General features: G+C 48.5%; 1 protein-coding gene across 2 annotated transcripts in view; it reads left to right on the top strand.

Annotated features, from left to right (window-relative positions):
• slc35f3b (solute carrier family 35 member F3b) overlaps window positions 1–27500 on the top strand; it is a 51327-nt gene that overhangs the window by 4433 nt on the left and 19394 nt on the right. Inside the window, exon 1 of one of the 2 annotated variants that reach the window (XM_060073494.1) lies at window positions 18559–18968. The exons of the other annotated variant lie outside the window; for it this stretch is intronic. Within the exon in view, the coding sequence (XP_059929477.1) occupies window positions 18893–18968 (76 nt within the window). The 5' untranslated portion in view covers window positions 18559–18892. Of the gene's footprint in view, window positions 1–18558; window positions 18969–27500 lie in introns of those variants that run through there. 2 annotated transcript variants of the gene reach the window in all.

Raw genomic sequence — 27500 nt, 5'->3', positions numbered from 1 at the left:
GTGTGCACTCTAAAACACAGCATGTGACTACAGCTGCAGTGAACTGTCACGTCTGAGCACAGTGCTGCTGAGTTCCTCCTTCTCTGCCACCCGCAGCGAACAGGCTCCTGAAATCGCCTACGCGGTGGGAAATGCGAGTATTGGAGCACGGAGGAACCATCTCAGGTGCATGTGCGCACACATGTTTTTGCGCACACATGCAGGCCCGTACACGCACGCACGTTCACACGCTGAGGGTTTTGAGGAGAGCGAGGCAGCGAGTAATGCGGTCGTATTTGGGTCAAGACTACCAGCGAGGGGGTCAGTTGAGTTTCTTTCCGCAGTTTGTTCATGTGCATACATTTTTGAAGGGCTCCTGTCAGTTAATGTACTGCACAGCCTGGTGTGTCACCCACAGAACACCCACACACCCCCCATGCGATGCGTGGCCACAAGAGCTGCATTATGAGACGATTAATATTGTATCCACAGCCTGCTAGTTTGAGAGGCCCTCTGGAATTGATTCATATTCATACGGTGCTGATGTCAGGGTTGCCATGTTGACTGGATTGGGATGATTCATTTTTCTGACATTCAACCAATGGCTGAACTATGACTGATCAAGGCCCCAAGAGAACATACTAATGAATATATTAGCAGTGATTAATAATTATGGACTCAGTGAAAAGAAAGTTTAAACCGTTCGAAGGGAACTTGTTGGCTGGTTTCTAACCTTTATAGTCCTATGTTGTTAAGTTTTCAAACATGTTTTACAAAATTTGGAACCATTGATTGTTTAATCTGTCTATTGTATTTTGGCTCTTTAACAGTGCAGCCGTACTCACCAACAGATCTGTACGCTACACATTTGCATTACACACGCAGGTATTATTACTGAACTGTCTATGGTAATAACAAGTGATAACTGAGGATGAGTTTAAGTACATAACTTCACATGATTTAACACCCTAGAATAACAACTGCTTGTATACGGTGCCAGTTGGTTGCAACCAAAGTCATTTATTTTCACCCTATTCTTCCCAAAAGCTCCCCTGAGGCACTTTGTGAACTGAAGGATCTGCGAGTCAGGGAAATGATAGAAACCTCGACGCCTCTGCTCTCCCTGCCTGACTTTTACTAGAGCAGTGCTCTAGTAAAAGCTGTCCGCTGAGGGATGTCATCAACCGCCCTGGGTGGGACTGCATGAAGGTACTGCCAGGGAACTGTTCTCAAGCCAAGCGGGAACTATTCATCGTACCTACCATTGTACCATTGTACCTTGTATTAATAACTAATGGTTGATATATAGGGAGGATATGTGGGGTTTTGGTGTGAAGGAGAGCTTTTGTCTGTCTGTATGTTTGTAATGTATGTTTTCTTTTTTGGGATGAAAACGGGTTTCCTCTGAAAAAATTTAAATTGAAACTATTCATTGTGGAGAAAGCAGCGGACATCTGCGTCGTGAAGCCGTTTCAGCAACCCATTTTTCCTAGGATATTTAGGGAACCAATTCTTTATCTATGACACCAAAATGTCCGGCAAAAAGTACTAAGCATGCTGGATTTAAGTTAGCGTCTTCATGTTCATGGCCTTCCGCATGCACACACACACACACACGCAGACACACACACACTCTCACACACACACACACACACACACACACACACACACACACACACACACACACACACACACACACACAGCGTGTGCGCACACATACAAGACTAGTGTCTCACTGTATCAGCCTCTTTCCTCTTCATCTCGTTCATCCTTCAGCTCGGGCATCGCTCTACCTTCTAACGGAAACCCTGCAGGCTTACGAGCCAATCCGAGCGATGCACTCAATCCACCCCCCCCCCCCCCTCCTCTCCCATCTCCCTTTAAACCCTATCCACGCACTTGTACTAAGATGAGCTGTGGTTAATTACAACGTTGAGGGAAGACTGCTCCTGCATCCCTTTGTAATTAATCTACTGCTCGTCTGTGACCCGTCGAGGACACGGCGCTGGCTACGGCCCCAGTCCAGTCCCGCTCAGGGGACGGCCAGAGGAGTGACACTGGGGGCCTCTTCTGCACTGTGTGTGACTGCAGCAGCCAGGAATTAATTTAGCGGGAAAGGTTCCCTCGCAAGTGGAGCATTAATATTCTACTTACGTCAAACGTGTAGGACTTTGTTTGTGCACGTCGTGCATGATTAGGCTCCGTTGCCTGGAACTATTTGTTTTCACTCCTAGTGAGTATAACCTGTACATGTGCACTCTTCCAAATTACCTAATTGTAATGGGTTTTGTTTCTGGTTTGATGAGCACAAATACACACACACAAAAACACCCACACACATTGTATGCTTTGATGCTACCACGTTTCAAAAATCATTCACATGTACATATAAATCCCTCATCCTAAACAACCCTTTTTGCTAGCCAAATTCAGGTGTCGGGAACCACCTTTTCTTTCAAATCCATTCCACAAACTGTCAGACTTTAAGGTTTCCTCATTTCTCAGGCCACGGTCTGTTTCTAGGGAGTGCCTCCCAAGGTGAAGAAGTCGGTTGTAAATGGCTGCTGTAACAGATAATCCATAACAGAAAGTAAGTGAAAGAAGGGAGCTAGCTTTCTTCTGATTATGCTTATCGTTGCTCTGAGCCGTGTCGGAGAAAGAAAAAGAAAATCTATTATACTCTGCGCAAAATAGACCAATCACAAGTGCATCTTAGATAAACAGACAAAAACCACATACTCAATACTATATCTGCACTGTTCTATATTCCACGTGTTACAGGGGGTTTCATCATCGTCTTCCCGTCCTAGTGTGAATCCATAGTCAGTGGTGTCCACATTTGGGTTTTAGAAGATTAGAGTCAAAACAGACGGAATCAAGGTAGTATATAAAGTGTTTAAAGGGAGGTAATATGTAGATAGGTAGTATGTAAAGGCAGGTAGTATGTAGATCGATAGTATTTAAAGGAAGTATGTAGGTTTATGTAAAAAGTGTAAATGTAGCTAGTATGTGGATGGATGGTATGTAAAGGTAGTATAGGTACATAAAAAATGTGCTTTGTCTTGTCATATATTGTATTAATCAAAATGTCTGTACATTGCCAATAAAAAGTATCTTTGTATCTATGCAAGAATATTCAAAACAGGCAAAAATATAAAACTTTGTCCTGCGTTGGATCATAAATGCTGTCTTCAACACTTTTGAAGAACTACTTTCTTGATGATTACAGCGTTGCCAGGTCTATAATTTAGTGAATTATTATGGAAGTGTGCAATTTCCCATGCCAAAGTAATTGTTATAACCATCAACCAAAAGGATAATTTGTGAGGAGGGACTTCTTTATGAATTTGTTGGCATTTTAATATATTAAAAGCCCTTAAATGGGTTGAATTGGTTGAACCTGACAATGCCATTCTAATTATGCATTTCTAAAAAATACAAGAATCCCTTTTTAAAATGTGAGCACTTAAAACACAGCACTCTATCGTGTTAGATTATACTTTGAGTCTGTTTAATGAGAGGGGCTGTATGAGTATTACATGCAGTCCAGATACAACACTTTGCTGCTAGTTTGAAAGCCAGAGGCCAGGAACCTCAACTATCCTCGAACACTCTTGTCTGCTAATTTATATCCATCCATCTATATCTCATACCTTCTATCTATCCATTACATTCTATACCTTCATTTAGCTGACACATTTATCCGAGGGCACTTACAGTAAGTGCATTCAACAAAGACCTCTGATATAGAAACAAGAGAGAGAGACTTCCTTTTAGTTTTTTGGTCATTAGTTTAGTATTTCTGCTTCATAATTTTATTAGAATTTTTCTTTCTTCATTCTTTATCATTTTTAGTTGTATTTATATTTAGCTTTATCTATCTAATCTATATGAATATTACTATCTTCATTCCTCCTCTCTTTCACTCCATATGCCCTTCCTTCTATCTATCTAGCCGTCCGTCTGTCTCTGCCTGGCTACCTGCTAGCTGCTACCTGCTAGCTGCTAGCCTCTATGGATCAGTCTTATCCAGGTAACACCTGCTAGCTCTTCACTGCTCCCGTCCTCTCTCAGGATTTCTCAGAGTGTCAGCGAGTGGTTGAAAAGAAGCATGCCTTTGTCTGTGTATCTGTGTGTGTGTGTCTGTGTGCGTGTGTGTGTGTTTGTGTGTGTTTGTGCATTTGGCAGCTCCGTCCTAATGCCTCAACGCAGCAATCCAGAGTGCTAAATGTGGAAGTCGTCCACACAGTCAGTGACGCGGCGCTAAACTAACCGCCTAGCCGTGCACAGACTTTAATTGAGTGCTTATTGTTCTAACACACTTTCACGTTGGACGCTACACAAATCTGTCTGTAAACACACTTGACCCCTTCTGAGTGGTCTTTACATCGGTAGCCGTTTACCTCTGAGTGAATAATGGCTTTGCTATGTTTAGAAAAATGTAGCAGCGCTCAGGAAGGGTAGTGCTACGTGATGTACCTCTTTGGCAAACAGCTTTCGTTGTTTTGTTTTCACGGAGACAGTTGTTAGTGCAGTTGCTGAATTATGTATATTTTATACATGCAAGCCACAACCGCGAGGGGACATATCACTGGTTCCAAATAAATCAGCCCGTCCATGTTGGTTATTCAGTTTCCTTGTTAGGCTCTGCTACTTTTGATATTATAGAGAGAGAGGAGGAAAGGAGACAGAGAAGTCGGTAGAGCTGAGACTCTTAAGAGGAAGCGGCATGAACAGTAGCTGTCAGGCACAGAGAGCCATGTTTGACGAGCTTCGGGAAGATATGAGGATAGATATGAGGATAGGCCGGGACAAATAAGACCCTGACACAAGATTCTATGAATAGGCTACAAATGTGATTTCTTATCGCAGATGAGGGCACCGCTGATTGATGATTCTTAAATAATCCAACTCCTTGTCGGCTTTGTGGCTTCGGTCTGAAATAAAGGCTTATAATGGAGTCAGTCAAAGTGTCCGAAGCAATTAAACCTTATCAGATTTATGGACGTGTGATACATTTGATAGATGAAAGCTGATTGGTTGGTTGCTAGTTCGACAGGAGAGTTCAAATGATAGAAAGGTTAATTAGCACCTGTCATATCTTCAGACCCAGAAGCAAAAAGCTTTTAAGTCGCTTTAACAAAATAAGATGTTTGGCCTCAAATCACTCGATTTTACAGCCCTCTTGTTTGGAAAGCAGGTGAGTAACAAGTAAAATAACTAACGTCAAAATGGGGAGAGTTCCTTTTCACGGTCAAGACAATAGCACGTGATCATTGTTTTCTTGCCAGCGAATCTCAGAAAGAAAATGGTATATGGTCACACAGACAAAGAATGGCTTCAAACTGAGTGAAACCAAAATCAGTGCACAGGCCTGAATTTTGACGATCTCCTTGTCCATGTGTCTCTTCCATTGTCCCCGGTCGTCAAAGCACTCACGCTGCATTTACAGTGTTTGTGAGGAATCTGAGGATGATTGCAGCTCATCGCAATCACAGTCTGTGAGACAGCCCACACCACCCAACCTCCCTCTTCTGTGTTTTTTTTTGCTGTTATTGCAGCATGTGTGTGTGTGTGTGTGTGTGTGTGTGTGTGTGTGTGTGTGTGTGTGTGTGTGTGTGTGTGTGTGTGTGTTTGTCTGTGTGTGTGTGTGTGTGTGTGTGTGTGTGTGTGTGTGTGTGTGTGTGTGTGTGTGTGTGTAAGTCTGTGTGTGTGTGTGTGTGTAAGTCTGTGTGTGTGTGTGTGTGTAAGTCTGTGTGTGTGTGTGTGTGTGTGTGTGTGTAAGTCTGTGTGTGTGTGTGTGCGTGTGTGTAAGTGAGAGAGGGTGCGTGTGTGCGTTTCGGTGAATTACGCACTGGCTAGGGCTAACGGTATCTAAAATTCAGTTTGAAGATTTCCTCCTCTAGTCTGGAGTGCCTTTCGGGTCTATGAGGACAGCAGCATGGATTAAAAGAGATTCCATGTTCCCTTTGTAGACTAAACCCAGAACTGCAGATTCAGCAAAAAAAGACCATCTCTGTTCAAGCTGCACCACTGGTTTCCCTACGCAACCCCACAGCGCATCAACACCTTTCTTCTGATGGGATTGAGCTTTAGATTCGACTATGGAAAGAAAGTGCAGGGTTTCACACGATGTCACGCACATACCAAGCTTCCATCTTGGTACTTTTTCCCCGTTGTGTAAGGAATAAACGACGAAGGGGGGTCCCATTATCGGAAAATAATGTACGATGGTGGTGGTGATGCCACGGAAGTGAGGCCAAAGTGGTTTATTCCGACAGACATTGGATATGAGTTACTTTCATCTATGACTTTATTGGGTTTTTTAGCAACCGAATAAGCTGAAACTAAAATATGCGCTTTGTGCTTATTCTATTTCATTGTCAAGAATCTATCTGGACGATAGATGTATTGGACCGTTTTTTTATGTTGAATTTCTAGCACGTTGATTTGGAAACTGTCAAAAGACAGAGTTGTCGTGTTATCGAAAAATAATGCACACCCTTGGATCATTATTTCCCAATCAGGATCACGTATTCAACTGTGGTATCATATAACAATAAAATAACTGGTTGCTCAGTTATTGTAGAGTTTTTGGTCCTGAACTGAGCACTCTCTTTCGTACATCTTTGTCTTATAGTGGGGTTATTTGCGTTCAACAGTGTCAAGACACAGGTGTATATGTGAACCGAAGTACTCCTCTCTGTGGGCAGACATGAAGCAAATCGCTGAACACTACACGGTTATCTTGTGTCCATGAAATTAAATTGCTTTTAGCGTATGCCTTTCATCATGTACGCACGGGGTCTAGTTTCCAGTCCCAGCGCGTTTGACCATTTGAGGTCTGGTCGGCGTGACGATATTAAGACGTCTACGTAAGCGTTGCATCCGTGACTTTTCAGAGCAGGCCAAGGGTGGAGATATACACCCCTCCACCCCCACCACTTTCCACATCATTATACTCCATGGTATGATGTGTATAATGAAATTGTGCACATCATCATTGGTCTGAGAATCGACCAATTAGGAGCAGGGAGCCCTGGACAAGAGGGGCAGGATGGGGTAGGGGGTGGGGTGGTTCAAATCCCTTCACAACTGGAGCATGAGCACTTGATCACCGTGCTTATATAAATAACCCCCCCCCCCCCCCCCCCCCCCCTTTGGGTCTTGAAGCATCAGCGTGGACCGCTGGGTTTTAGCGGGGAGCGTGGTGGAGAAGGTCATCGAACACTTCCCGGGCCCGTTTATGTGTCTGGCAGCCCGCCGAGAGACGAATGCGCCCGCAGTGGTAATGGTGGTGGTCACTGGGGAAGAAGCGTCATCTCGTATGATGTTTTATGTGATCATCAGTAGAGGCTTGCGGGGTTAGTGTTGTCTCAATGCTGTTATGGTATAACATTTTATGCGTCGACTTTTTGTCCATTTTTATTTGGGGAAACTAGCCAGAGTAAGCTCGATTTTTAAAGCAGCCAACCGCCAAATTAAACTATTGGTTGGGCTGTTTACAGGCCTGTGAGCGCCAGAATTTTCGTTCTTTATTTATTGATTGCTGCAAAGAGGATGGAAAGAGATTTTGAACAGAAATGACCAAAAAGGCTTCCTATAAAAGTGGCCTTCCTATAGCTTTAACTGCTGTTCATATCGACTGGCCTACTGGCACAGAAGTAATCGAAACAGAAAATGACCAAGTATAAGTGAACGTCCTTCACAATCTTTCATTTCCCTGTAACCTGGGGGTCGGGGACGTTAGTCTGAGAGAGTAGATCTTGATTTCAGGCTTTGTTCCTTGAGTGCAGGGGATTCGTTATCACACAGTGGCCGCCTCGAGGCAACGCGGTGAAAACAACATCATGCATTGTCTCATTTGAGTCATTTGGGTTTACGGGTCCGCAGGTAAGGAGGTCCGCCCACTCCATCTCTTGTTCCTCGTTCTCACTCGCTCGCTTCTCGCTCTCTCGATCGCTCTCTCGCTCACTCTCTCGCTCGCCCGCTTGGTTGTGATGCATCCTTGAGGTGGAGGGTGAGACACGAAATAACCCCCCCTCAAGTGTTATGAGTCTGTAGACGCAAGCACACACACACACACACACACACACACACACACACACACACACACACACACACACACACACACACACACACACACACACACACACACGTTTGCACGCAGACACACACACACACACATGTTTGCATGCAGACAAACAGACACACACACACACACATGTTCGCACATAGACACACACACACACACACACATGATTGCACACAGACACACACACACACACATCTGGTCCTATCCGTTTGAAGGCCCTCCAAACACCTGGTCTAGAGCAGGCTGATAACTTGGTAGTGGGAGTGCCCCACCCCCCAACACACACACACACACTCACTCTCCACAGGTTGGGAACCCAACAGACCACCCCCCCCAGCCCATATCCCCTTCCCTCCCCGTCAAAGACCAAGTGATGCTGGTTAAGGTTGTGTTTGTTATTGTAAGCGCTACGTCAGTTACAGTAGCGCGCACCACTGCACTGCTATTTGCTCCGTCTGTATACGTTTGGTTTTTCCGGTGCGGTGTGTTGCTATATCCAGAGTATTTTTGTTTGAAGCTATTCCCCGCCGTTGAATTATTAAATGCAAAAAAAAGAAAAAGGCAAAGGGAGCCCTGCTAAATTTTTTGTCAGGCCGCCAGCCTCAAACGATGTCGGAGTCCGATGACATCTCGTCACTAAACCGCTGCACAATGGAGGCGGCTCAGTGGTGTGGACCAAATGAATGCCTGTGCTGGACTTGATGGCGTCCCCATCCAAGTCTCTAAAGGAGAAACCCAAGGACGGCTCACTTTATCTTACACTTGAACCTCATTACTTGATGAAAGCAATTGCTTCGGCCTATAGTGCTATCAATACAAATATGCCATGATCCTTATCATGCAGTTCTCTTGACCTCCCTAGAGAGCCACATAGGGCCTCTGCCTTGCTGTGATTAGCATAGCCATCCTTCTCTGCTTTTGTACAGACACACACAATTCACTGGTTACTGTGCTGCTGGTGAATGCAGAAATGTCTCAATGCCACCAACATGTATTAACCAAGGTTAACAACAGCATCATTGAGTGCTGGATCCCCCCCCCCCCCTCCCCCTCCATTAACTATGATTACCTTCATCCTAATTAACCACGATACCAAGGTGTTGATTGGTCTTGATTAGCTGTAGGGGGGCTTTGGACCTGCCGTTCCTGTGACTGGAGCGTGGGCACAGGTTACTGGGTGAATCATCGCTGTGATACATACTACAGGGTTATACACTTAACCACTTCATCAGGCCCACTGACTCTGACTGCATTAGGCCAGGACCACCTACCCTAGATGGACTAGAAGAATGGAATACCAACGGTATGCTGTCAGTATTATCATTATATGGTATAAAGGGGAATGAATCTTAGGGTATCTCAAGATTCGATTCGCTTTCGATTCCTGGGGGGACGATTTCATTCTAAATCGATTCTCGATTTCAAAATGATTGCTGATTCAAGATCCATTCTCGATTGAGTACATGTTGGTGCTGATTTCAAGATCAACTCCGGTCCACTTTGCATAAAGAAAGGCACTGTGAAAAAGTATGGCACGAAAGCAGAGTAAAGTGTGTCTAAGATTATGTTGTTGTTAAGACCAACGACAAACAATCGCTAATGAATATTCCTAAATAAAATAAAAAGATTTTTGGAAGTTTTATATAGATTCAGACTCATAGAAGATAAAGAATCATAAATCCTCCATGAACACGTGTTTCCCCACCCCTACATGGTACGCCCCAACTTTTTGCGAATCGGCACACTTAGTGAGACGACCACGTCAGTTCTGCATCACCCCAGCACAATAAACAGGGCTCCAGCACAATGCAATCTACCCAGCACAGACAAGAGAATCCAGCACAATGCATTCGATCCAGTACAATGCTTTGCACCCAGCACAATGCCTTGCATCAAAGCCCAACACCCTCGTTCCAGCACGATGCTCCTACCTCTCACACACTACTATTCAATACCTCCAAAAGCTCAGCTTTAAAAAAGAGAATGGCCTCGTCTCATCTAGGGTGACTCATGCTCAGATCTGTGTAACTTCTGAGCCTCCGTACCCACCTAGCACATGGGGGTGCGGATTGAAAATGTCAATCCCCCATCGGGGTCTTGGCCGGGGGCAAACACGCCCAGGCAGTGTGATGGCTTCCACCTCCTGTACCCCCACCTCCTCTATCTCCACCTTCCACATACTGGAACTACTTCCACAGGACACGAAACCACACCCCCTTCTTCTGTCATCAGGGGAACAGTGGGTGCCATTAGGCAATTCACTTGACTCGGGGCAGAGTGGGGGACAGGGGTGTGGGGAAGAAGGGGAGAGAGTGATTGTGGGGGTGGAGGAAAGGTAATAGAGGACCAGCTTGATACCTGCTACCTATTTCTGTTGTGTGAAGCAGAGAACGTGCAAAAATACACACACTTCTTCGCAAATGCTGTGAACATGCAAGTGTGTTTATGAATGTGTTGTGGTTTTGCCTGGGGCTGTGAGGTGTGTTTAGTGATGCCAGTGTGTGTGTGTGTGTGTGTGTGTGTGTGTGTGTGTGTGTGTGTGTGTGTGTGTGTGTGTGTGTGTGTGTGTGTGTGTGTGTGTGTGTGTGTGTGTGTGTGTGTGTGTGTGTGTGTGTGTGTGTGTGTGCGTGTCTGTCCTAATGTAAGAGGCCTGCATTGTGTTTTCAGGTGTTCCATCCTTTGGTTCAATCTGTTCTCTGCAGGTGTCCCTTTGCGATGGTCTTTCAGTAGGTTGTCTGGAATCCAATTTCCAATCTCTCCGAATCAATGGGGATCCACCGTCTAGATCCAATCAATTGCATGGCTCTCCGGTCCATTCTCTCACCTAAGAACCGTAAGGTTTGACAGCAAGGTTTTAATGGGTTGCTGCCACTCTCAGTTTAACCAAAACTAGAGTCACAGTGCCCCCTGCAGGTATATCCGAGGCACTGTCTCCCTTAGTACATCCAATGATGGACTTACGTGATGGGACCGACTGGTGTTATTGTCCATATTGTCCAGTAATCCGTAGCTCTTTACACTGTGACAATGGTGTTGATCATGTGGTCTGGTTATTGTTATCTAAACATGATCTGCAAATCTTTTCCACTGTATCTACCTGATTGTTATGTTTGTCTGATTGATTACCACAACATGTTCCACAGTTCACGTCCCGTGCGTCACATGAAGGATATCTGAAACAGCGTTTGGACGTCATCATAATTGTGCCCCAATCATCCAGATGATCCCGCACTGTTCAGTAGGACATCTGGCGCTGGAACATAATTACATCTGTTGACGACAGCATGATTATGATGAGGATGAGTCAACATTGAAGCCTGAAATGCTTTTCCTTACCTTTTTGCTATAACACCTGAACAAGATACATATGAATGAGAGTAAAATACCCAAATAATATATTATGTGTATTTCATTTTTTATTTCTGTTAACAGATACCATGCTCATCATGGCTATGGCAAACAAAATATATAATTTGAGGTTATCCTAGTGAGTTGTATCGTAATTTTGAACAGCAGATGGCGCCATTGGACGAGAGATGCTGCAATTCACTGAAGATGTGATAGCATTCATCGGATAACCCTAACACATAGTACTGCCAGAAGAGATGGATTAAAAAAGAAAAAGATTTATTGAGAACTGATTATGCACAAGCAGGCTTCTCAAGACAAGGTTTTGGGACATGGGGGGATTTTATTAGCATGTTAATATTCTTGTGAAAAATATATTCTTGTGCTATGATCTCGTGTTGGATAACTTAATATTATAAAAATGTATATAACATTACATACCAATTATTTATTCCAAAGAGATATGCTGGCAAAGAGGCTCTTCTCGTTGTAGCTCGCTGCCTGACTCTTATTGAGTCAGGCAGCGAGTTTTCACATCGGTTCGACACCCCATCACTCATTTTTGCATTGGCCAAATGCCACTAGTTCAACTCCCACTGCAGCAATTGTGCAAACTGTTGTGCTTAACATTTAACCATCGCTATTAATCCTTTTATATTGCGAACAATCAGAGCCATACAGAATGTCCACGGTATTTCTGAAGTACGTGTCTATACGACATGTACTAATTGTGTCCAAGGCCGCCTTAATGCACGGGCTTGCCTGGGCTGAAGCCCCAGGGCCTACGCCGATCGGGGGGCCTATCATGAGCTGCAGTAAAAAAAAAGGCGAAGGCCCAAGAGAATGTGATTTTTTGTTTGGGGCTTACAAAGATCAGAGGCCTATCATCAGCCAAGAAAAAAGAGGGCCAGTGGCCCCTTTCCACCACAGCCACACTCCCCCCCCCCCCCCGTCAACAACGGCAAAATGTCGGAAATAAGTTACACATCTTCATTGTAAGATCCCCTCTCAGGGGGCCTACGAAACCTCAGCCCCAGGGCCCAATGGCAGGTTAAGGCAGGCCTGATTGTGTCTATGAAAGTCTAATGACTATAGATTTGGCACGCGGCGATTTCGAACCATACGCTACAGCCAGTGTTTGGAATCGATGGCTCCCTGCGGAGTCTATTGCTGCCTAATATCACTACACAGGAGGATACATCCACAAAGTCTCTGTTACAGCATTCCTCGGGAGCCCGATCCTCATTATAAAACAGGACTGGTCTGTCAGCGCCGCGGGCCCCGGAGGAAATGCAAATTACCCACAGAATATAACATTCTGATTAAGTGTGCGCCGAAGGGTCCGCGCGCGTACTTACCGGGACTATTACACGCTATTACAAGTCGCTTTTTTAAAGAATCGTTTATACATCGATAGCGGTTGAGAGAGCCCTGTGACGGACGCTGTGCTACAGAGGAGTAGTGTCCAGTGTGTTTCAAAGGTACGCGAGTTGTCAGTCATTGCCGCGGTAGTGGAGCAGCGCTCTGACCTCAGCACTCTGCCGGCAATCCGAAACCTGGAGAAGGGTTGGCAGCGCCTTAACACAGAGTAGTTAACACAGTGGTCAAATAAACACGCTGTTTGTTGTAGCGTTTCCCCGATAGTCGGCCTGTGAGTCTGTCTGTGTGTTCTTGTGTGGGTGCATGTGTACGACTGAGATTTTGTGTGTGTGTGTGTGTGTGTGTGTGTGTGTGTGTGTGTGTGTGTGTGTGTGTGTGTGTGTGTGTCTTTGTCTTTGTCTGTGCATGTAAGTTTGTGATTATGCGTGTATGTTTGCATAGTTGCATGTGTGTTTGTGGCGTGCTCATGTGCATGCGAGTAGGTAATTGTAAGTTGGTATGTTGTGTGTGTGTGTGCTCATGACATCACACACCAGGTGCATGTGTGCGTACATTTACTTGTGTGTCTGTGTGTAGCGTAGGTCTGTGTGTGTTGTTACCCTACACATCAGGGTGTGTGTCTGCGTGTCAGCGTGCGTGTGCCCGAAGTTGGCCAGGGTGAGCTTGTCATGTCGTCGTGGGTGGTTTGATGTTATCCTCCGCAGCAGGGCCGCACTGTGCTGTCAGAGGGAAGCCCATCAGCCTGTTCGGGAGGAAGCGTAACGCACTCCTGCTATCAGCAGAGCCAGAGCCCGGCGATCAGAGGGGGGGCTGGGTAGGGCTTTCCGAGAGTAAACTCCTGCAGTCGCTCAGCTCAAACCATCCTCCCACAATGCCTCGGCTCGGTATTACGGCGAGAAGCGAATCGCACGCAAACAGACGGGAATTAATGCGGCTCTTTAGATTAGCTCGCTTGTGAACACGAATCGCTGCGGCTATTAGGGTTTGGTCGTCATAAATCATAAATGTGTTTTATTGTCGTAACGTGACAAAGGCAAACCCTGCGGTTAGCCGTGTCCCCTGCTGTGACTTTGGCGGAAAAGAGGGAAAGTAATGTTGTTTACTGTTCTCCTGGGCTGGCTCCCTGGGGGGCCCGGGAAACCAGCGAGCCCCGTTGGTTGGTGCGGCTCGTCAGTCCATCAGCTGTCGGGGAGGATGAGCGGGATCTGTTTCTAGAGACGTATGGGCCCCGTGAGGGCCCCGTGAGGGCCCCGTGAGGCCCCGTCGGAGGCTTGACTTAACCTCAACTGACACTTGTAATAGGCCTTGATTTAGAGCCCATCTACCTCCTTTTTGTAGTCTCAATGCTCTGTCTCTCTCTCTCTCTCTCTCTCTCTCTCTCTCTCTCTCTCTCTCTCTCTCTCTCTCTCTCTCCACTTTCTCTCTCTCTCTCTCTCTCTCTCTCTCTCTCCACTTTCTCTCTCTCTCTCTCTCTCTCTCTCTCTCCACTTTCTCTCTCTCTCTCTGTCTCATTCCAAGCTCTCCCCCCCCCCCTCTCTCTCTCTCTCTCTCTCTCTCTCTCTCTCTCTCTCTCTCTCTCTCTCCACTTTCTCTCTCTCTCTCTGTCTCATTCCAAGCTCTCCCCCCCCTCTCTCTCTCTCACTTTCTCTCTCTCTCTCTCTCTCTCTCTCTCTCTCTCTCTCTCTCTCTCTCTCTCTCTCTCCACTTTCTCTCTCTCTCTCTCTCTCTCTCTCTCTCCACTTTCTCTCTCTCTCTCTCTCTCTCTCTCTCTCTCCACTTTCTCTCTCTCTCTCTGTCTCATTCCAAGCTCTCCCCCCCCCCCCTCTCTCTCTCTCTCTTTCTCTCTCTCTCTCTCTCTCCGAAACTGTGTCTTATTCTCTATCCCCCTCTGTGTCTTAAACTCTCTCCACCCACTTACCCTCGTTCATTTGCTGCGACTCCTGTAAGTGATGTCTCTTTCAGAGGTTCCTATAATAAACCCTACAGTCTAGCCCTAAAACGAACTGAAAGGACACTGTTGATAGGCTTGTAGTGTTATATAGCAAAGAAGTCGATAGAATACAGTACTTGTTTGGAGTGAAATGCTAGTCCCTTTATGCGAGTGTTGATAGGTACTAAGTTAAACATTTTCTTTTGCAATGCATATATTGTAGAACAAGATATTAATATATAATCTTAACATATCTACGGACTAGAATCAGTAAATGTAGTCAAGTAATGTCAGAATTCTGAAAGGTATTCACTTTACCAAGAAGTAGAATCTGGTCTTTGGGTAAGGTGAATACCGTTCAGAAAGTCTGACATTAATAATCGTGCCTTCAAACACATTTATGAAAAAGTGTTTGTCATTCTTTGTTAACACGTGACGAACGGTCTTTGGTTTATTCTCTCTCCCTTGCAGTATAATGATGCTAATCAGGCCTATGAGTGGATAGCAATAACTGCGCCAAAGGCCCATACGGCATCCCATACGGCATCCTCCTAATCCACAGGAAGTCAGAAAAGACAACGCTGACAATAAAACATGGCAGCCGGCTCAATACACACTTCCTTTGGCTTTAGTTTGAACGCTCCCTTAACCTATACTTCACTCTCATACTCTCCTGCATGCCTGACTTGGAGAGAGAGAGTGAGGGAGTGAGAGAGAGAGAGAGAGAGTGTGAGTGAGTGAGTGAGTGAGTGAGTGAGTGAGTGAGTGAGTGAGTGAGTGAGTGAGTGAGTGAGTGAGTGAGTGAGTGAGTGAGAGACAGGGGGGGCAGGGTGAGGAGGGGGGGGCCGGGGGGGAGTCGAGTGAGAGAGTGGAGAGAAAGGGAGGGGAGAGGAAGGTAGGGAGAAAGAAAAAGGAGAGGGGGGGGGGGGGGGGGGGGGGCTGGCTGAGTGAGTGAGTGGGAGAGTGAGAAAGAGAGCGGAGGAAGGGAAGGAGTGAGGACGTGAGCAAGGGGGAAGGGAGAGAGAGTGACACCGTGAGAGAGGGAGAGAAGGCATGGGGGAGAGAGGAAGAAACAGGGAGACAGCGGGAGGCAGGGACGTTGTCACGCTTTGTCGCAAGAGCACCGGCAACTTTGATCCTCCTCTGTTTCTCTGAGATAAAAGTCTATGAGTCACCTTTAGGTATGGAAGCACGCCTGCTTCCCACGCGACCTCCCCCCCCGTCCCGTCCCGTCCTACCTCCCTCCTTCTCTCCCCATCCGTCACGGTACATGCTCCACCGCCAGCGCCGACAGCGCCCGCACCGCCGCACCGCCGCACCGCCGCACCCCCGCACCCCAGAACTCACACAATCAGCCGGCACCCGTCTACCGAGACATCGCTGCCGGGCTGCTCCCACTTACCTGGGAGACGCCCACGGCCACAGCGCACGCTACCAATCACGTGCACACCCACACGCACACATGCACACACACACACACACACAGACGCGCACACACAAGCACACGCACGCACTCAAACACAGACAGGCTGACGGATTGGATGGACAAAGAACACACCCACACACACACAAACATACACTCACCGACAGACAAACAAACACAAGAAGATAACCTGACGGATGGATTGACAAAGGGCAGACAGACACACAGACACAGACAGACAAACAGAAGGAGATGGACTGGATTGTTTGACAAAGGGATGACACACACAGACAAAAAACACACACACACACACACACACACACAGACAAACATAAGGAGATAGACTGATGGATGGATTGGAACACACAAAAACCCAGACACACAAACACCCAAGGAGATAAATTGAACGACGTGATTGATAGAGCGAGCGCACGCACACACTCCAAGCACATACTTACAGACATGCACCTAAAGACACACACACACACACACACACACACACACACACACACAGACACTCTCTCACACACCACACAAATACACACACTCTCACACAGAGGGCTAGCCCCGTCATGTTATCCTCAGTGTGACCCTGTCCTGGGTAATGATGATGAGGATGATGATGATGATGATGATGATGATGATGCGACGAAGCTCTGTTTATCCATCACACTTCCTGCTGCTCCTCACTTAACCCACGCCTCCTTCCTCCTCCCTCTTCCGACGGCTCCACTTTGTAACCCAAACACTCGCTGTGTTTGGGTTACAAAGTGCGGCCGTCGGAAGCCATTGCTGGACTTTGGATGGCAGTCAGCAGGAAATAGCAGGCAGTGTGGGGGGGGGGGGGGTTTGGCTTAGTTTGGACTGTGTAGTGTGTGTGCTTTTTAAGAGCTCCCTGTCCTAGTTCTTGGCAGTCGAAGGAGATTTCCCCGTGTGTGCGTGAGGGAGAGTCCTCACCTTGAATTATTCAGGGTGGCTTCCCTAGAGTGTGCATGCCGTTCCACACTCACACTCGGACATGCACTCGGGTGAACGCGAACTTGCGTCCACACACACAAGACACACACTCGGATGCACACAAACGCTGAGACGTATGCAAATTAACACAAACACACACACACACACACACACCTATACACAAACACACACACAGACACACACACACACACACACACACACACACACACACAAGCTGCATGACCTCATCCAGGAACACAGATGGAGGAGGAGGAACAGCAGACCAGGGAAAGGCGTGCCGGTAGACTTTGATGCTGTCGTGGTGACGCTCCGACAGCGAGGGAACAACCTGGGGCGCCACGGTGGCCGTCCGTCCCCTCGTGATGAAAGGGGGATGTTCGATCACGACGCGAAGTGTCGTTGACAACGTCTTGAACCAGTCCTCTGTTTGGTGTACAAATGCATTCACGTTGTGGTCGCCTCACATTCACGTCCACCCAGACCCCTGGAAAGGCTGCGTTACGTAACGCTTTGTGCACGATAAAGAAACCCCAATGCCTGTTCATACTTAATCACATTTGGGAGTTTTGAGAGAATGAAACCTTTATGATATCTCCTCTGGTGATTTAAGACTTGTATATAAAAAAATATCAAAAATATATATAAGGCAAAAAAAATGAAATAAAATATAGGCCTATATATATATATATATATAGGCCTATATTTTATTTTATTTTTTATATATATATATAAATATATATATATACATTTCACGTGAAGGCTTTTACGAATAGGAAGTGTAGACAAAAAAAGTCACCAGAAACGTGATCAGAGACCAAATTGCGCATATGTGGCGGTTTGACCTTGACAATGCTAAGCCCCAAACAAGCTACAAGGCAAAGAAAACAACGCAAACACTTGGATGGCCGTTGAGGCATTGTTTCAGTCTGACTGAAGAACGCCGAGCACTTTTGACGGTTCACATCCTTCCATGCGTTACCGATCCCACAGAGTCCAAAGACCGAACAAGGTTTCCTTGAAGCTTCGGTGCAGTGCGCTCCCCGGGGAACAGGGAGAGAAACGCGTCGGGTACTGGGATATGGAAGGTGGACAGCGCGCACGAACACGCGCAGTCACGCAAACATTCTGGTGTGCATCCGGGCACGAGTGCATGCCTGCGTGTGTACGCGCGCGCGCGTGTGCATGTGTGTGATGGATACGTGACGTGGCAAATTGCAGTAATTGCAAACTGTGCCGCGCAGAGAGGGAGACTACAGCACGGCACGGGATACCTGCAGATTTGGGGTGGAGAGGGGGGGATCTATCACGAGTGAGACACACCAGCAGACGGGAGAGAGAGAGAGGGAGAGAGAGAGAGAGAGAGAGAGAGAGAGAGAGAGAGAGAGAGAGTTGAATGCTTGGAGAGAGAGAGAGAGAGAGAGAGAGAGAGAGAGAGAGAGAGAAGAGAGAGAGAGAGAGAGAGAGAGAGAGAGAGAGAAAAACAGAGAGACAGACAGACACAGACAGAGACCGAGAGAGCGCGCGCAAGAGAAGGAGGTTGAATTGAATGCTCGGATAGAGAGAGCGAGAGAGAGTTGAATGCGCGGAGGGAAACGGACACTGAGCGGTCGGAGGAGACCTGGTACCGGCCGTTGAAGGAACACGACCCCGGGCTGCGGTGGGGTGTGAGACGTGTGAGGGGTGTCCCGACAAGTGTCTTAACGTCCGTTCGATGTAGTCGACGCGGGAGGAGCTCTGCCCACCCGAGCTCTCCATCGGCATGAAGAAACACTCGGCCAGGGTCGCCCCGCTCTCCGCTTGCAACAGCCCGGTCCTCACCCTCACCAAGGTAGAAGGTAGGGGAGTGTTTACATACCGACGGCTTCCCCGGCGTGGATGATGCTCCCGGTGAGCCTTCGTGCCACTGTACGTCCAACTGTTAAGGTGCTCGGGCACGCGTAAAGAGGAGAAGTGGAGGGGTGATGTAGGCTGATGGCACGCGTGGTCCGGTGCCCCGTACAGGGGTGACCGCTGTGGGATCAGACTCAGAGGACTAACTTTTATCAGGCGGTCGAAGGAAAGGAAGCAACATGGGGAAGGTTCAAATGCTCCACTCCATGCGTGTTATGTTAGGAATCTCCCCAAAACATCGCGTAGCCCGATACATTGGATTGCGTGTTGTGGATTATTCCAAATACATTGTTGTTGTTTTTTGCATACGCTGCTGTTTACCTGGATAAAATATTTGTTCAATATGACGGATTGCCATTTAAAGTCGGATGGGGTATTTTTGGAGAAAAATAAATACGCTTTTGCATAACAGGTTCGCTGAGCGTGAGGCTGCATGGACCGATCCACTGTGTGTGTGTGTGTGTGTGTGTGTGTGTGTGTGTGTGTGTGTGTGTGTGTGTGTGTGTGTGTGTGTGTGTGTGTGTGTGTGTGTGTGTGTGTGTGTGTGTGTGTGTGTGTGTGTGTGTGTGTGTGTGTGTGTGTGTGTGTGTGTAAAGTTGTTATTGCAGCAGGGGGGTTCCCTCACATACACTGGTACCCCTCCCTCGCCCCCACACTGCATGCACAACAGCGGCGTCTCATATCACGCATCCAAACAAAAAGCAAAATAATCACGCACCATGTCTCGACTGATCGGATTCCTGACACATGAGGCGGCATACTTTTGGAAGCAGGCAAGACATTGACTGATTCAATCCGATTTATCATCTTAGGAAACGTCTTACTTTTGTCATGGCTCATGGCATATTCGAGAGAGCGCATTCTGTCAGACATGAAGCAACGCTGGGCTCCGCTGGAGACGGGGAGTAGGCGGGAGGAGGGTGTGTTTGGGGGTGGGATTGATTTCACTTCTGGCACGTGTGTGTTGTTTTCCTTCGCGAGCGTCGGTGAATCCCCTGAACGTCAGGGTGCCTTTGGCGGCACGCTTCAGTCTTAGTGGGTTGTGATGTTTTCAAACGCGTTAAGCCTCTTATCCCACAGCAGTCCTCCTCACCTTTCCGTCACGACATTGAGCCCCTGGCATGAGAGACTTATGGATATGCTTGCACTGCACTGCATGAACGTAACCAAATTGGTGTGTGGTTGTGTGTGTGTGTGTGTGTGTGTGTGTGTGTGTGTGTGTGTGTGTGTGTGTGTGTGTGTGTGTGTGTGTGTGTGTGTGTGTGTGTGTGTGTGTGCGCGCGCACAAACCGTGACAGCAGTTTGTCTGCTCCTACTCAAAACTAATAACAATTCACTACTAATATTTATTCACACAATACATAGTCTATCATTTATACACAAAACAGAGTTATATTGAATTGTAATTTAAATAAGATGCCAGATAAATAAGATGCCAGAGTGCACAAAATTGATCAAATTAGAGATGGTTTATAAAAATACATTCGGGGGGCGTATCCCCGGAATGTAATAGCGCAGGCCACGCCCCTATAGGTTTTCGCACCGTTCTGTCCACCTCAGAACGACTGACATGATGAAAGACCAGGGTTTTCAAGTCTTTTCTGCATTGGATTGTTCTGTCATTTGCGATTTAGTTAACTCAACTGATGTGGAACCGATTGATCCGATTTGTTATTATATAAATTGAAAGGCTTTTTGCACCAGTGACATTCAAGAGATTGCGCTGAGGAAATTGAGGGTAACACGATAATAGAGTGACTCAACTGAGAACAAGTTTAAACATTTGATTTCTTTGCACATATTGAACCAACCTTTTCAAGATATATTGCTCTCTCTCTCTCTCTCTCTCTCTCTCTCTCTCTCTCTCTCTCTCTCTCTCTCTCTCTCTCTCTCTCTCTCTCTCTCTCTCTCTCTCTCTCTCTCTCCCTGTCTCCCTGGAGTCCCTGTCTCTCTCTCAATCTCTCGATTGGATTTGGCTGGGGTCAGGAGTCAAGAGCAGTCATCCTTCATCCCATTTCAAGGCGTTCTTCACGCAGAAGAAAGGCACCAGTGCTGTCAAACGAGGGAGGAAGAAAGGAGAGAAGGAGAGGAGAGGAAGGCTCAGAAGGAGAGGAGAGATCAGGGAGTGAGTTGAGGTTTAGGCAGTAGGAGATGCAGCCTTTGAAGTAAGAAGTTGGTTCCCAGCGTTCCGCAGCCTGTTGTGGCACGCACACGCACTCACACGCACATTCACGCGTGCACACACTCACTCGGACATACACAAAAAAGAACAACACACGCACACACGCACACACACACGCACTTGGACCTGCATGAAAAAGACACACATGCATACACAGAGACATACACACAACCACAGACATACACTGGCAAACACACTCACACACACACACACACACACACACAGTACACACACACACACACACACACACACACAGCCACCTGTGTTCTACTGAAAAGCCAACACCCCTGCTGTCAGAACACCCTCTGCGATCAGAGAGCTGTTGTTTTTAAGTTTTGGATGCCAACTTGTTGCACTCATCCTCTTTATTCCTCTATTGACTCAACAGGCGAAGACAGGTTGGCAGGATACACTGGATAGTTACGGTGTTTGACTCCCAGCCGAAAGGTTGTTGGTTCGATCCTAAATGTTCACAGTCTGCCTGTCGGCATTCTTGAACCATATTCCTCAACCCTACCTGCTCCTGCATAGCATCTATTCATTAAAGTGTATGTATATATACACTGATAGAGTGATTGTACATGCACAGGGAGAGATACATTCGTACTGTTTAATGTCCAGTCCTGCTATCGTCCAACAGGTGGCATCGCCATCAGCTCGATGGAAACTCACAAGCTTTCTCTCAGTCCAACACATCTCCACTCCCTCTCCAACATGAAACATGGATAGAAGACCCGGTCACGACACCACCTTGTTTGCACAGCCGACCAAAACCCATTCACTCGTGAGGTCAAACAGAACGGTCAGCCGACGGGTCACACTATCCAGAGTTGTGTTTGTGTGTGTTTGACCGCCCTCTGCACTAGGGTTCAAGCGTCACGTGTGGACGGTTTTCTTGTGCCCCCCTTTGCACCGTGAAACACTCCGTCCTATACCGACTGTTCCGTGGGTGATGAATTATTGACTACCGTACTTGATCTCTCAAACACTGCTCCGGTGAGCGGTACTGTCGGAGGGGGAACGGCCGTGGGTCAGTCCTCTGGTGGTCTGTGGTGGGTCAGTCCTCTGGTGGTCTGTGGTGGGTCAGTCCTCTGGTGGTCTGTGGTACGTCAGTCCTCTGGTGGTCTGTGGTACGTCAGTCCTCTGGTGGTCTGTGGTGGGTCAGTCCTCTGGTGGTCTGTGGTACGTCAGTCCTCTGGTGGTCTGTGGTGGGTCAGTCCTCTGGTGGTCTGTGGTACGTCAGTCCTCTGGTGGTCTGTGGTGGGTCAGTCCTCTGGTGGTCTGTGGTACGTCAGTCCTCTGGTGGTCTGTGGTGGTCAGTCCTCTGGTGGTCTGTGGTGGGTCAGTCCTCTGGTGGTCTGTGGTGGGTCAGTCCTCTGGTGGTCTGTGGTACGTCAGTCCTCTGGTGGTCTGTGGTGGGTCAGTCCTCTGGTGGTCTGTGGTACGTCAGTCCTCTGGTGGTCTGTGGTGGGTCTGTCCTCTGGTGATCTGTGTGGGTCAGTCCTCTGGTGGTCTGTAGTGGGTCAGTCCTCTGGTGGTCTGTGGTGGGTCAGTCCTCTGGTGGTCTGTGGTACGTCAGTCCTCTGGTGGTCTGTGGTGGGTCAGTCCTCTGGTGGTCTGTGGTACGTCAGTCCTCTGGTGGTCTGTGGTACGTCAGTCCTCTGGTGGTCTGTGGTGGGTCAGTCCTCTGGTGGTCTGTGGTACGTCAGTCCTCTGGTGGTCTGTGGTGGGTCAGTCCTCTGGTGGTCTGTAGTGGGTCAGTCCTCTGGTGGTCTGTGGTGGGTCAGTCCTCTGGTGGTCTGTGGTACGTCAGTCCTCTGGTGGTCTGTGGTGGGTCAGTCCTCTGGTGGTCTGTGGTACGTCAGTCCTCTGGTGGTCTGTGGTGGGTCAGTCCTCTGGTGGTCTGTGGTACGTCAGTCCTCTGGTGGTCTGTGGTGGGTCAGTCCTCTGGTGGTCTGTGGTACGTCAGTCCTCTGGTGGTCTGTGGTGGGTCAGTCCTCTGGTGGTCTGTGGTACGTCAGTCTCTGGTGGTCTGTGGTACGTCAGTCCTCTGGTGGTCTGTGGTGGGTCAGTCCTCTGGTGGTCTGTGGTACGTCAGTCCTCTGGTGGTCTGTGGTGGGTCAGTCCTCTGGTGGTCTGTAGTGGGTCAGTCCTCTGGTGGTCTGTGGTGGGTCAGTCCTCTGGTGGTCTGTGGTACGTCAGTCCTCTGGTGGTCTGTGGTACGTCAGTCCTCTGGTGGTCTGTGGTACGTCAGTCCTCTGGTGGTCTGTGGTACGTCAGTCCTCTGGTGGTCTGTGGTGGGTCTGTCCTCTGGTGGTCTGTGGTACGTCAGTCCTCTGGTGGTCTGTGGTGGGTCAGTCCTCTGGTGGTCTGTGGTGGGTCAGTCCTCTGGTGGTCTGTGGTACGTCAGTCCTCTGGTGGTCTGTGGTGGGTCTGTCCTCTGGTGGTCTGTGGTGGGTCAGTCCTCTGGTGATCTGTGGTACGTCAGTCCTCTGGTGGTCTGTGGTGGGTCAGTCCTCTGGTGGTCTGTGGTACGTCAGTCCTCTGGTGGTCTGTGGTGGGTCTGTCCTCTGGTGGTCTGTGGTGGGGTGCGGTGCGATGTTGAAGGACTTCCTAACAGTCTCTTCATAGCGGGCCCTTCAAGCGTTCACATCCCGTGACAGACCTTGAAACAGAGCAGCTCTCCGGCTCTCTGTAAGGCGCTTCAGACGGGCCCATCCTCTGCCTCAGGACACAAATCATATTTCAGAGGAGGCTGAACGGCGCGGCTCACCCCAGGGCGTCGTTAGCATTGACCGCTGCGGCGGCGGCGGCGGAGACCGCTGCTTATATGTCTCTGTGCCGCTAGCGCTGTCGGCTAACGGCTCATTACACGGTGCATAGCCCAGTGTTCCCCTGCCTGCCATAGAACACGCCGAAAACAACCAGGCTGGGGGCCGACAAGCCGCGCATCTTTGATGTAATCTGGCAGTGTGCATGGGTGTCATCCCAGTCTCGATGTCCCGTAGATTGGACTCAGAGGGAAGTTAAAGGGGACATGTCATGCCACCAGGTGTGAGTGTGATTGGCCGTTACAAGCTGTTTGGCACAGGGAAGGAATGGCTTTCATGGTGACCTCACAAGTGGGCGTGTCCACCTAGATGTACGCTTGATAGATCGGTCTACCAGCCTACCCAGTGAACCGTCACTATGTCACTATGAAAATCGTTCCTTCCCTGTGCCAAACTGCTTGTAACAGCTAATCACACCCACTCCTGGTGGCATGACATGAGCCCTTTAAAGGTCCCATGACATGCCACCAGGTGTGAGTGTTTAGCCGTTACAAGCCGTTTTGAAAATCTGCCCCTTATGACATCACAAGTGGGCGGGTCCACCTAGATGTGCGCTGGATAGATCAGTCTACCAGCCTACCCAGTGGACTGAAGCAAACGTTGCTCATCTATCCGTCACACATCTAGGTGGACACGCCCCCTTGTGATGTCATAAGGGTATGTTTATCTGCCCTTAGTTCTGCCCCCCCAACGGCTTGTAACGGGTAATCACACTCACACCTGGTGGCATGTCATGGGACCTTTAACAGCTTTTTCTCCAAAGCGACTCACAGTGAATTTGGATGCTGAACATTAAGGAGCAGGTAGGGGGTTGGAGGCATCTTGTTTAACGGTGCCTTAAGGTGTGTCGCCGACATTTGGGCGTCGTGCTTTTCCGCTGGGTGTGGGAGTCTCGAAACACTTTATAAAACCTGCCCCCTGTTAAAACAATGATGAAATGGTTCAAGTCTAGTCGATTGTATTTGCACAGCCCTTAATCACAGTAACAGTCTCAAAGGGGCTAATTATGGCTCATTAACAGGGACCGCATTTTCATATTGCACAAAAGCGGAGGCAGACAGGAAGTTGAGAAGAGGAACGAATAAGAAGCGGATGAGCGAGGCAGCACTGAGACAGCCCTCATCTTCGCCACCATCATCATCCTCATCCCTTTAAGGAAAAACAAATTAAAGCGCCTATTACGAGCCATCAGCAAAGTACACAGCCTCAGCGGCGGCGGGGGAAAGGAGAAAACATTTTCACATCCCGCGCCGTCGATCCGTGCGAGAGAAAAATTGCACTCTCAAGCGATTTATATAAAGTGACAGCTCAGCGAAAGCCATTCCAGGGGGCACCTTAGGAGCCACACCCCCTGGTTGAACCTGGAGAAAAATAGAATTGATGATGGCACCCGTGAAGGCGACCCACCCAGCCGCCCACCACCGCTGTCAGGCAGGGGCGTCAGCAATCTCGTCGGCCGCATCACAACAAGCAATAACAAGAAGTGTGTAGTATCCAAACCTATCGGAGCCTGAAGCTCCTCCAAAGTGACTCATCCATTCAGGTGGAGTCTGAACGGGCGGGGAGGGGGGGGGGGGCTTCTCAGAAGCGTTACTCCCCTGCCTGTGTGCTGCCTGCTTCTTAGTCTGTGTGTTCTGCTCCGGCACTAAGAAATCCCTCTGCAAGTGCGTCGGTTCCTATCTTTAGAGCGTAATCCCTTCCCCAAGGGGAACGCTTCCTTCCTTCAGCTTGTTCATCAACGCTGATATCTCCATCCCATCATCTGTAAAAGCCTCCAACCTTCTGCGTTCTAAACCCTTCTAAACTCACAACCTCATCAAGTTTATGTAGCTTGGGGTAACATAGCGTATCGCCACCATATGGTGTCGTTAAACAGTGTTGTCAGTGTATTAGTCCCCCTGGCGTTTCTGTTTCACATTTGATTAAACTTACTTTACTGTGCATTTATTCATGAAGGGAACAGGAGGAAGAAACAACTTTTTCTTTTTCTTTTTCTTTTTTCCACACCGATATCCTTTGGGTGGTTTAGGGGTTGTCGTTGGTGTTGTGTAACTAGAGACGATTGAGGCTCAGATAAAAGAGGGGGTTCTGTGAGAATCCCTTCCCGATGATGAGAGGGGAGGGGGGACGGACGAGCGTGGGAGGAATTAAACGCTGTGTGGGAAGACTCCGTGACGTAACATCTGCTGCGGCCTGCCCGACCTTCATTCAACATTGGGCGGCGGCGGCCAATCTGTTAGATATTGATCGGGATCTGAACGATCTCAGGGAGCTCTCTGGGAGGTTTTTAATTGGTGCATCATCGCACCAAAGCCCCCCCCCCCCCCCCCCCTCCACCCTAACCCTCACGGAAATGGCGTGTCAGGGGGAACACAGCAATACTGAGTAATGGCTGTGCTGGTTGTGGAGTACACTGGACACGGTTCTACCACGTCAGCATGTGACATGCGCACACACACACACACACACACACCCACACACACACACACACACACAAAAACATGTACACACACATATACACACATCGACAAACAGCCGCACAGTTACACGCAAACAGACACATGCACACACACTATAACACACACACACACATATGCACACATACACATACATTCATACACTCACATACGCAAACAAATGTGTACATGCACTTACAAACACATAGCGACGCATATACAAACAAACAAACAAGTACACACAAACCTACATACAAAGCCGTATCAGGCACACACAAACACACACAAACACACACAAACACACACATGCAATCTCACAAGCAGGCAGTGTTGCAGCAGTGGTTAGGTCAGGGCGACGGAAGACATCAAGTCTAAGCACCTGACCAGAGATCCTCAACAAAACACGCCACGACTGTTTGCCTGCTGGACGTCTCATCTCTCGGCCCATCCACCCACCTCTTCCCGCCCAAACACACACCATGTGTGGGGTCAGGGTGCTGGTGTGTTTTTCGTTTGCCACACCTCTTTGACACATCTCACTCTCTGTTTGTCTACCCGGCCTGACAAGCCAGTTCCCGGGCTGACAGGTTGACCTCGCCTGCGGTCCCGGCGCAGTCTGGCTGTCTGTCAGCGCGACGTCTGGCCAGGAGACGTTCCACCCCCCCCCCCCCCCCCACACCTCTCTCTGCACCGTCTCCACCAGCTCCTCCTCCAGCTCCTCCTCCACCTCCTCCTCCTCCTCCTCCTCCTCCACCTCCTCCTCCTCCTCCACCTCCTCCTCCTCCTCCTCCTCCACCTCCTCCACCTCCTCCTCCTCCTCCTCCACCTCCTCCTCCACCTCCTCCTCCTCCACCTCCACCTCCTCCTCCTCCTCCTCCACCTCCTCCTCCTCCTCCTCCACCACCACCTCCTCCTCCACCACCTCCTCCTCCACCTCCTCCACCTCCTCCACCTCCACCTCCTCCTCCTCCTCCACCTCCACCTCCTCCACCTCCACCTCCTCACGGA

Source organism: Gadus macrocephalus, chromosome 15 (genome assembly GCF_031168955.1).
Source record: "Gadus macrocephalus chromosome 15, ASM3116895v1".
Lineage (NCBI taxonomy): Eukaryota > Metazoa > Chordata > Actinopteri > Gadiformes > Gadidae > Gadus > Gadus macrocephalus.
The sequence above is the reverse complement of the archived record's forward strand: the minus strand, read 5'-3'. Positions and strand labels throughout refer to the sequence as shown.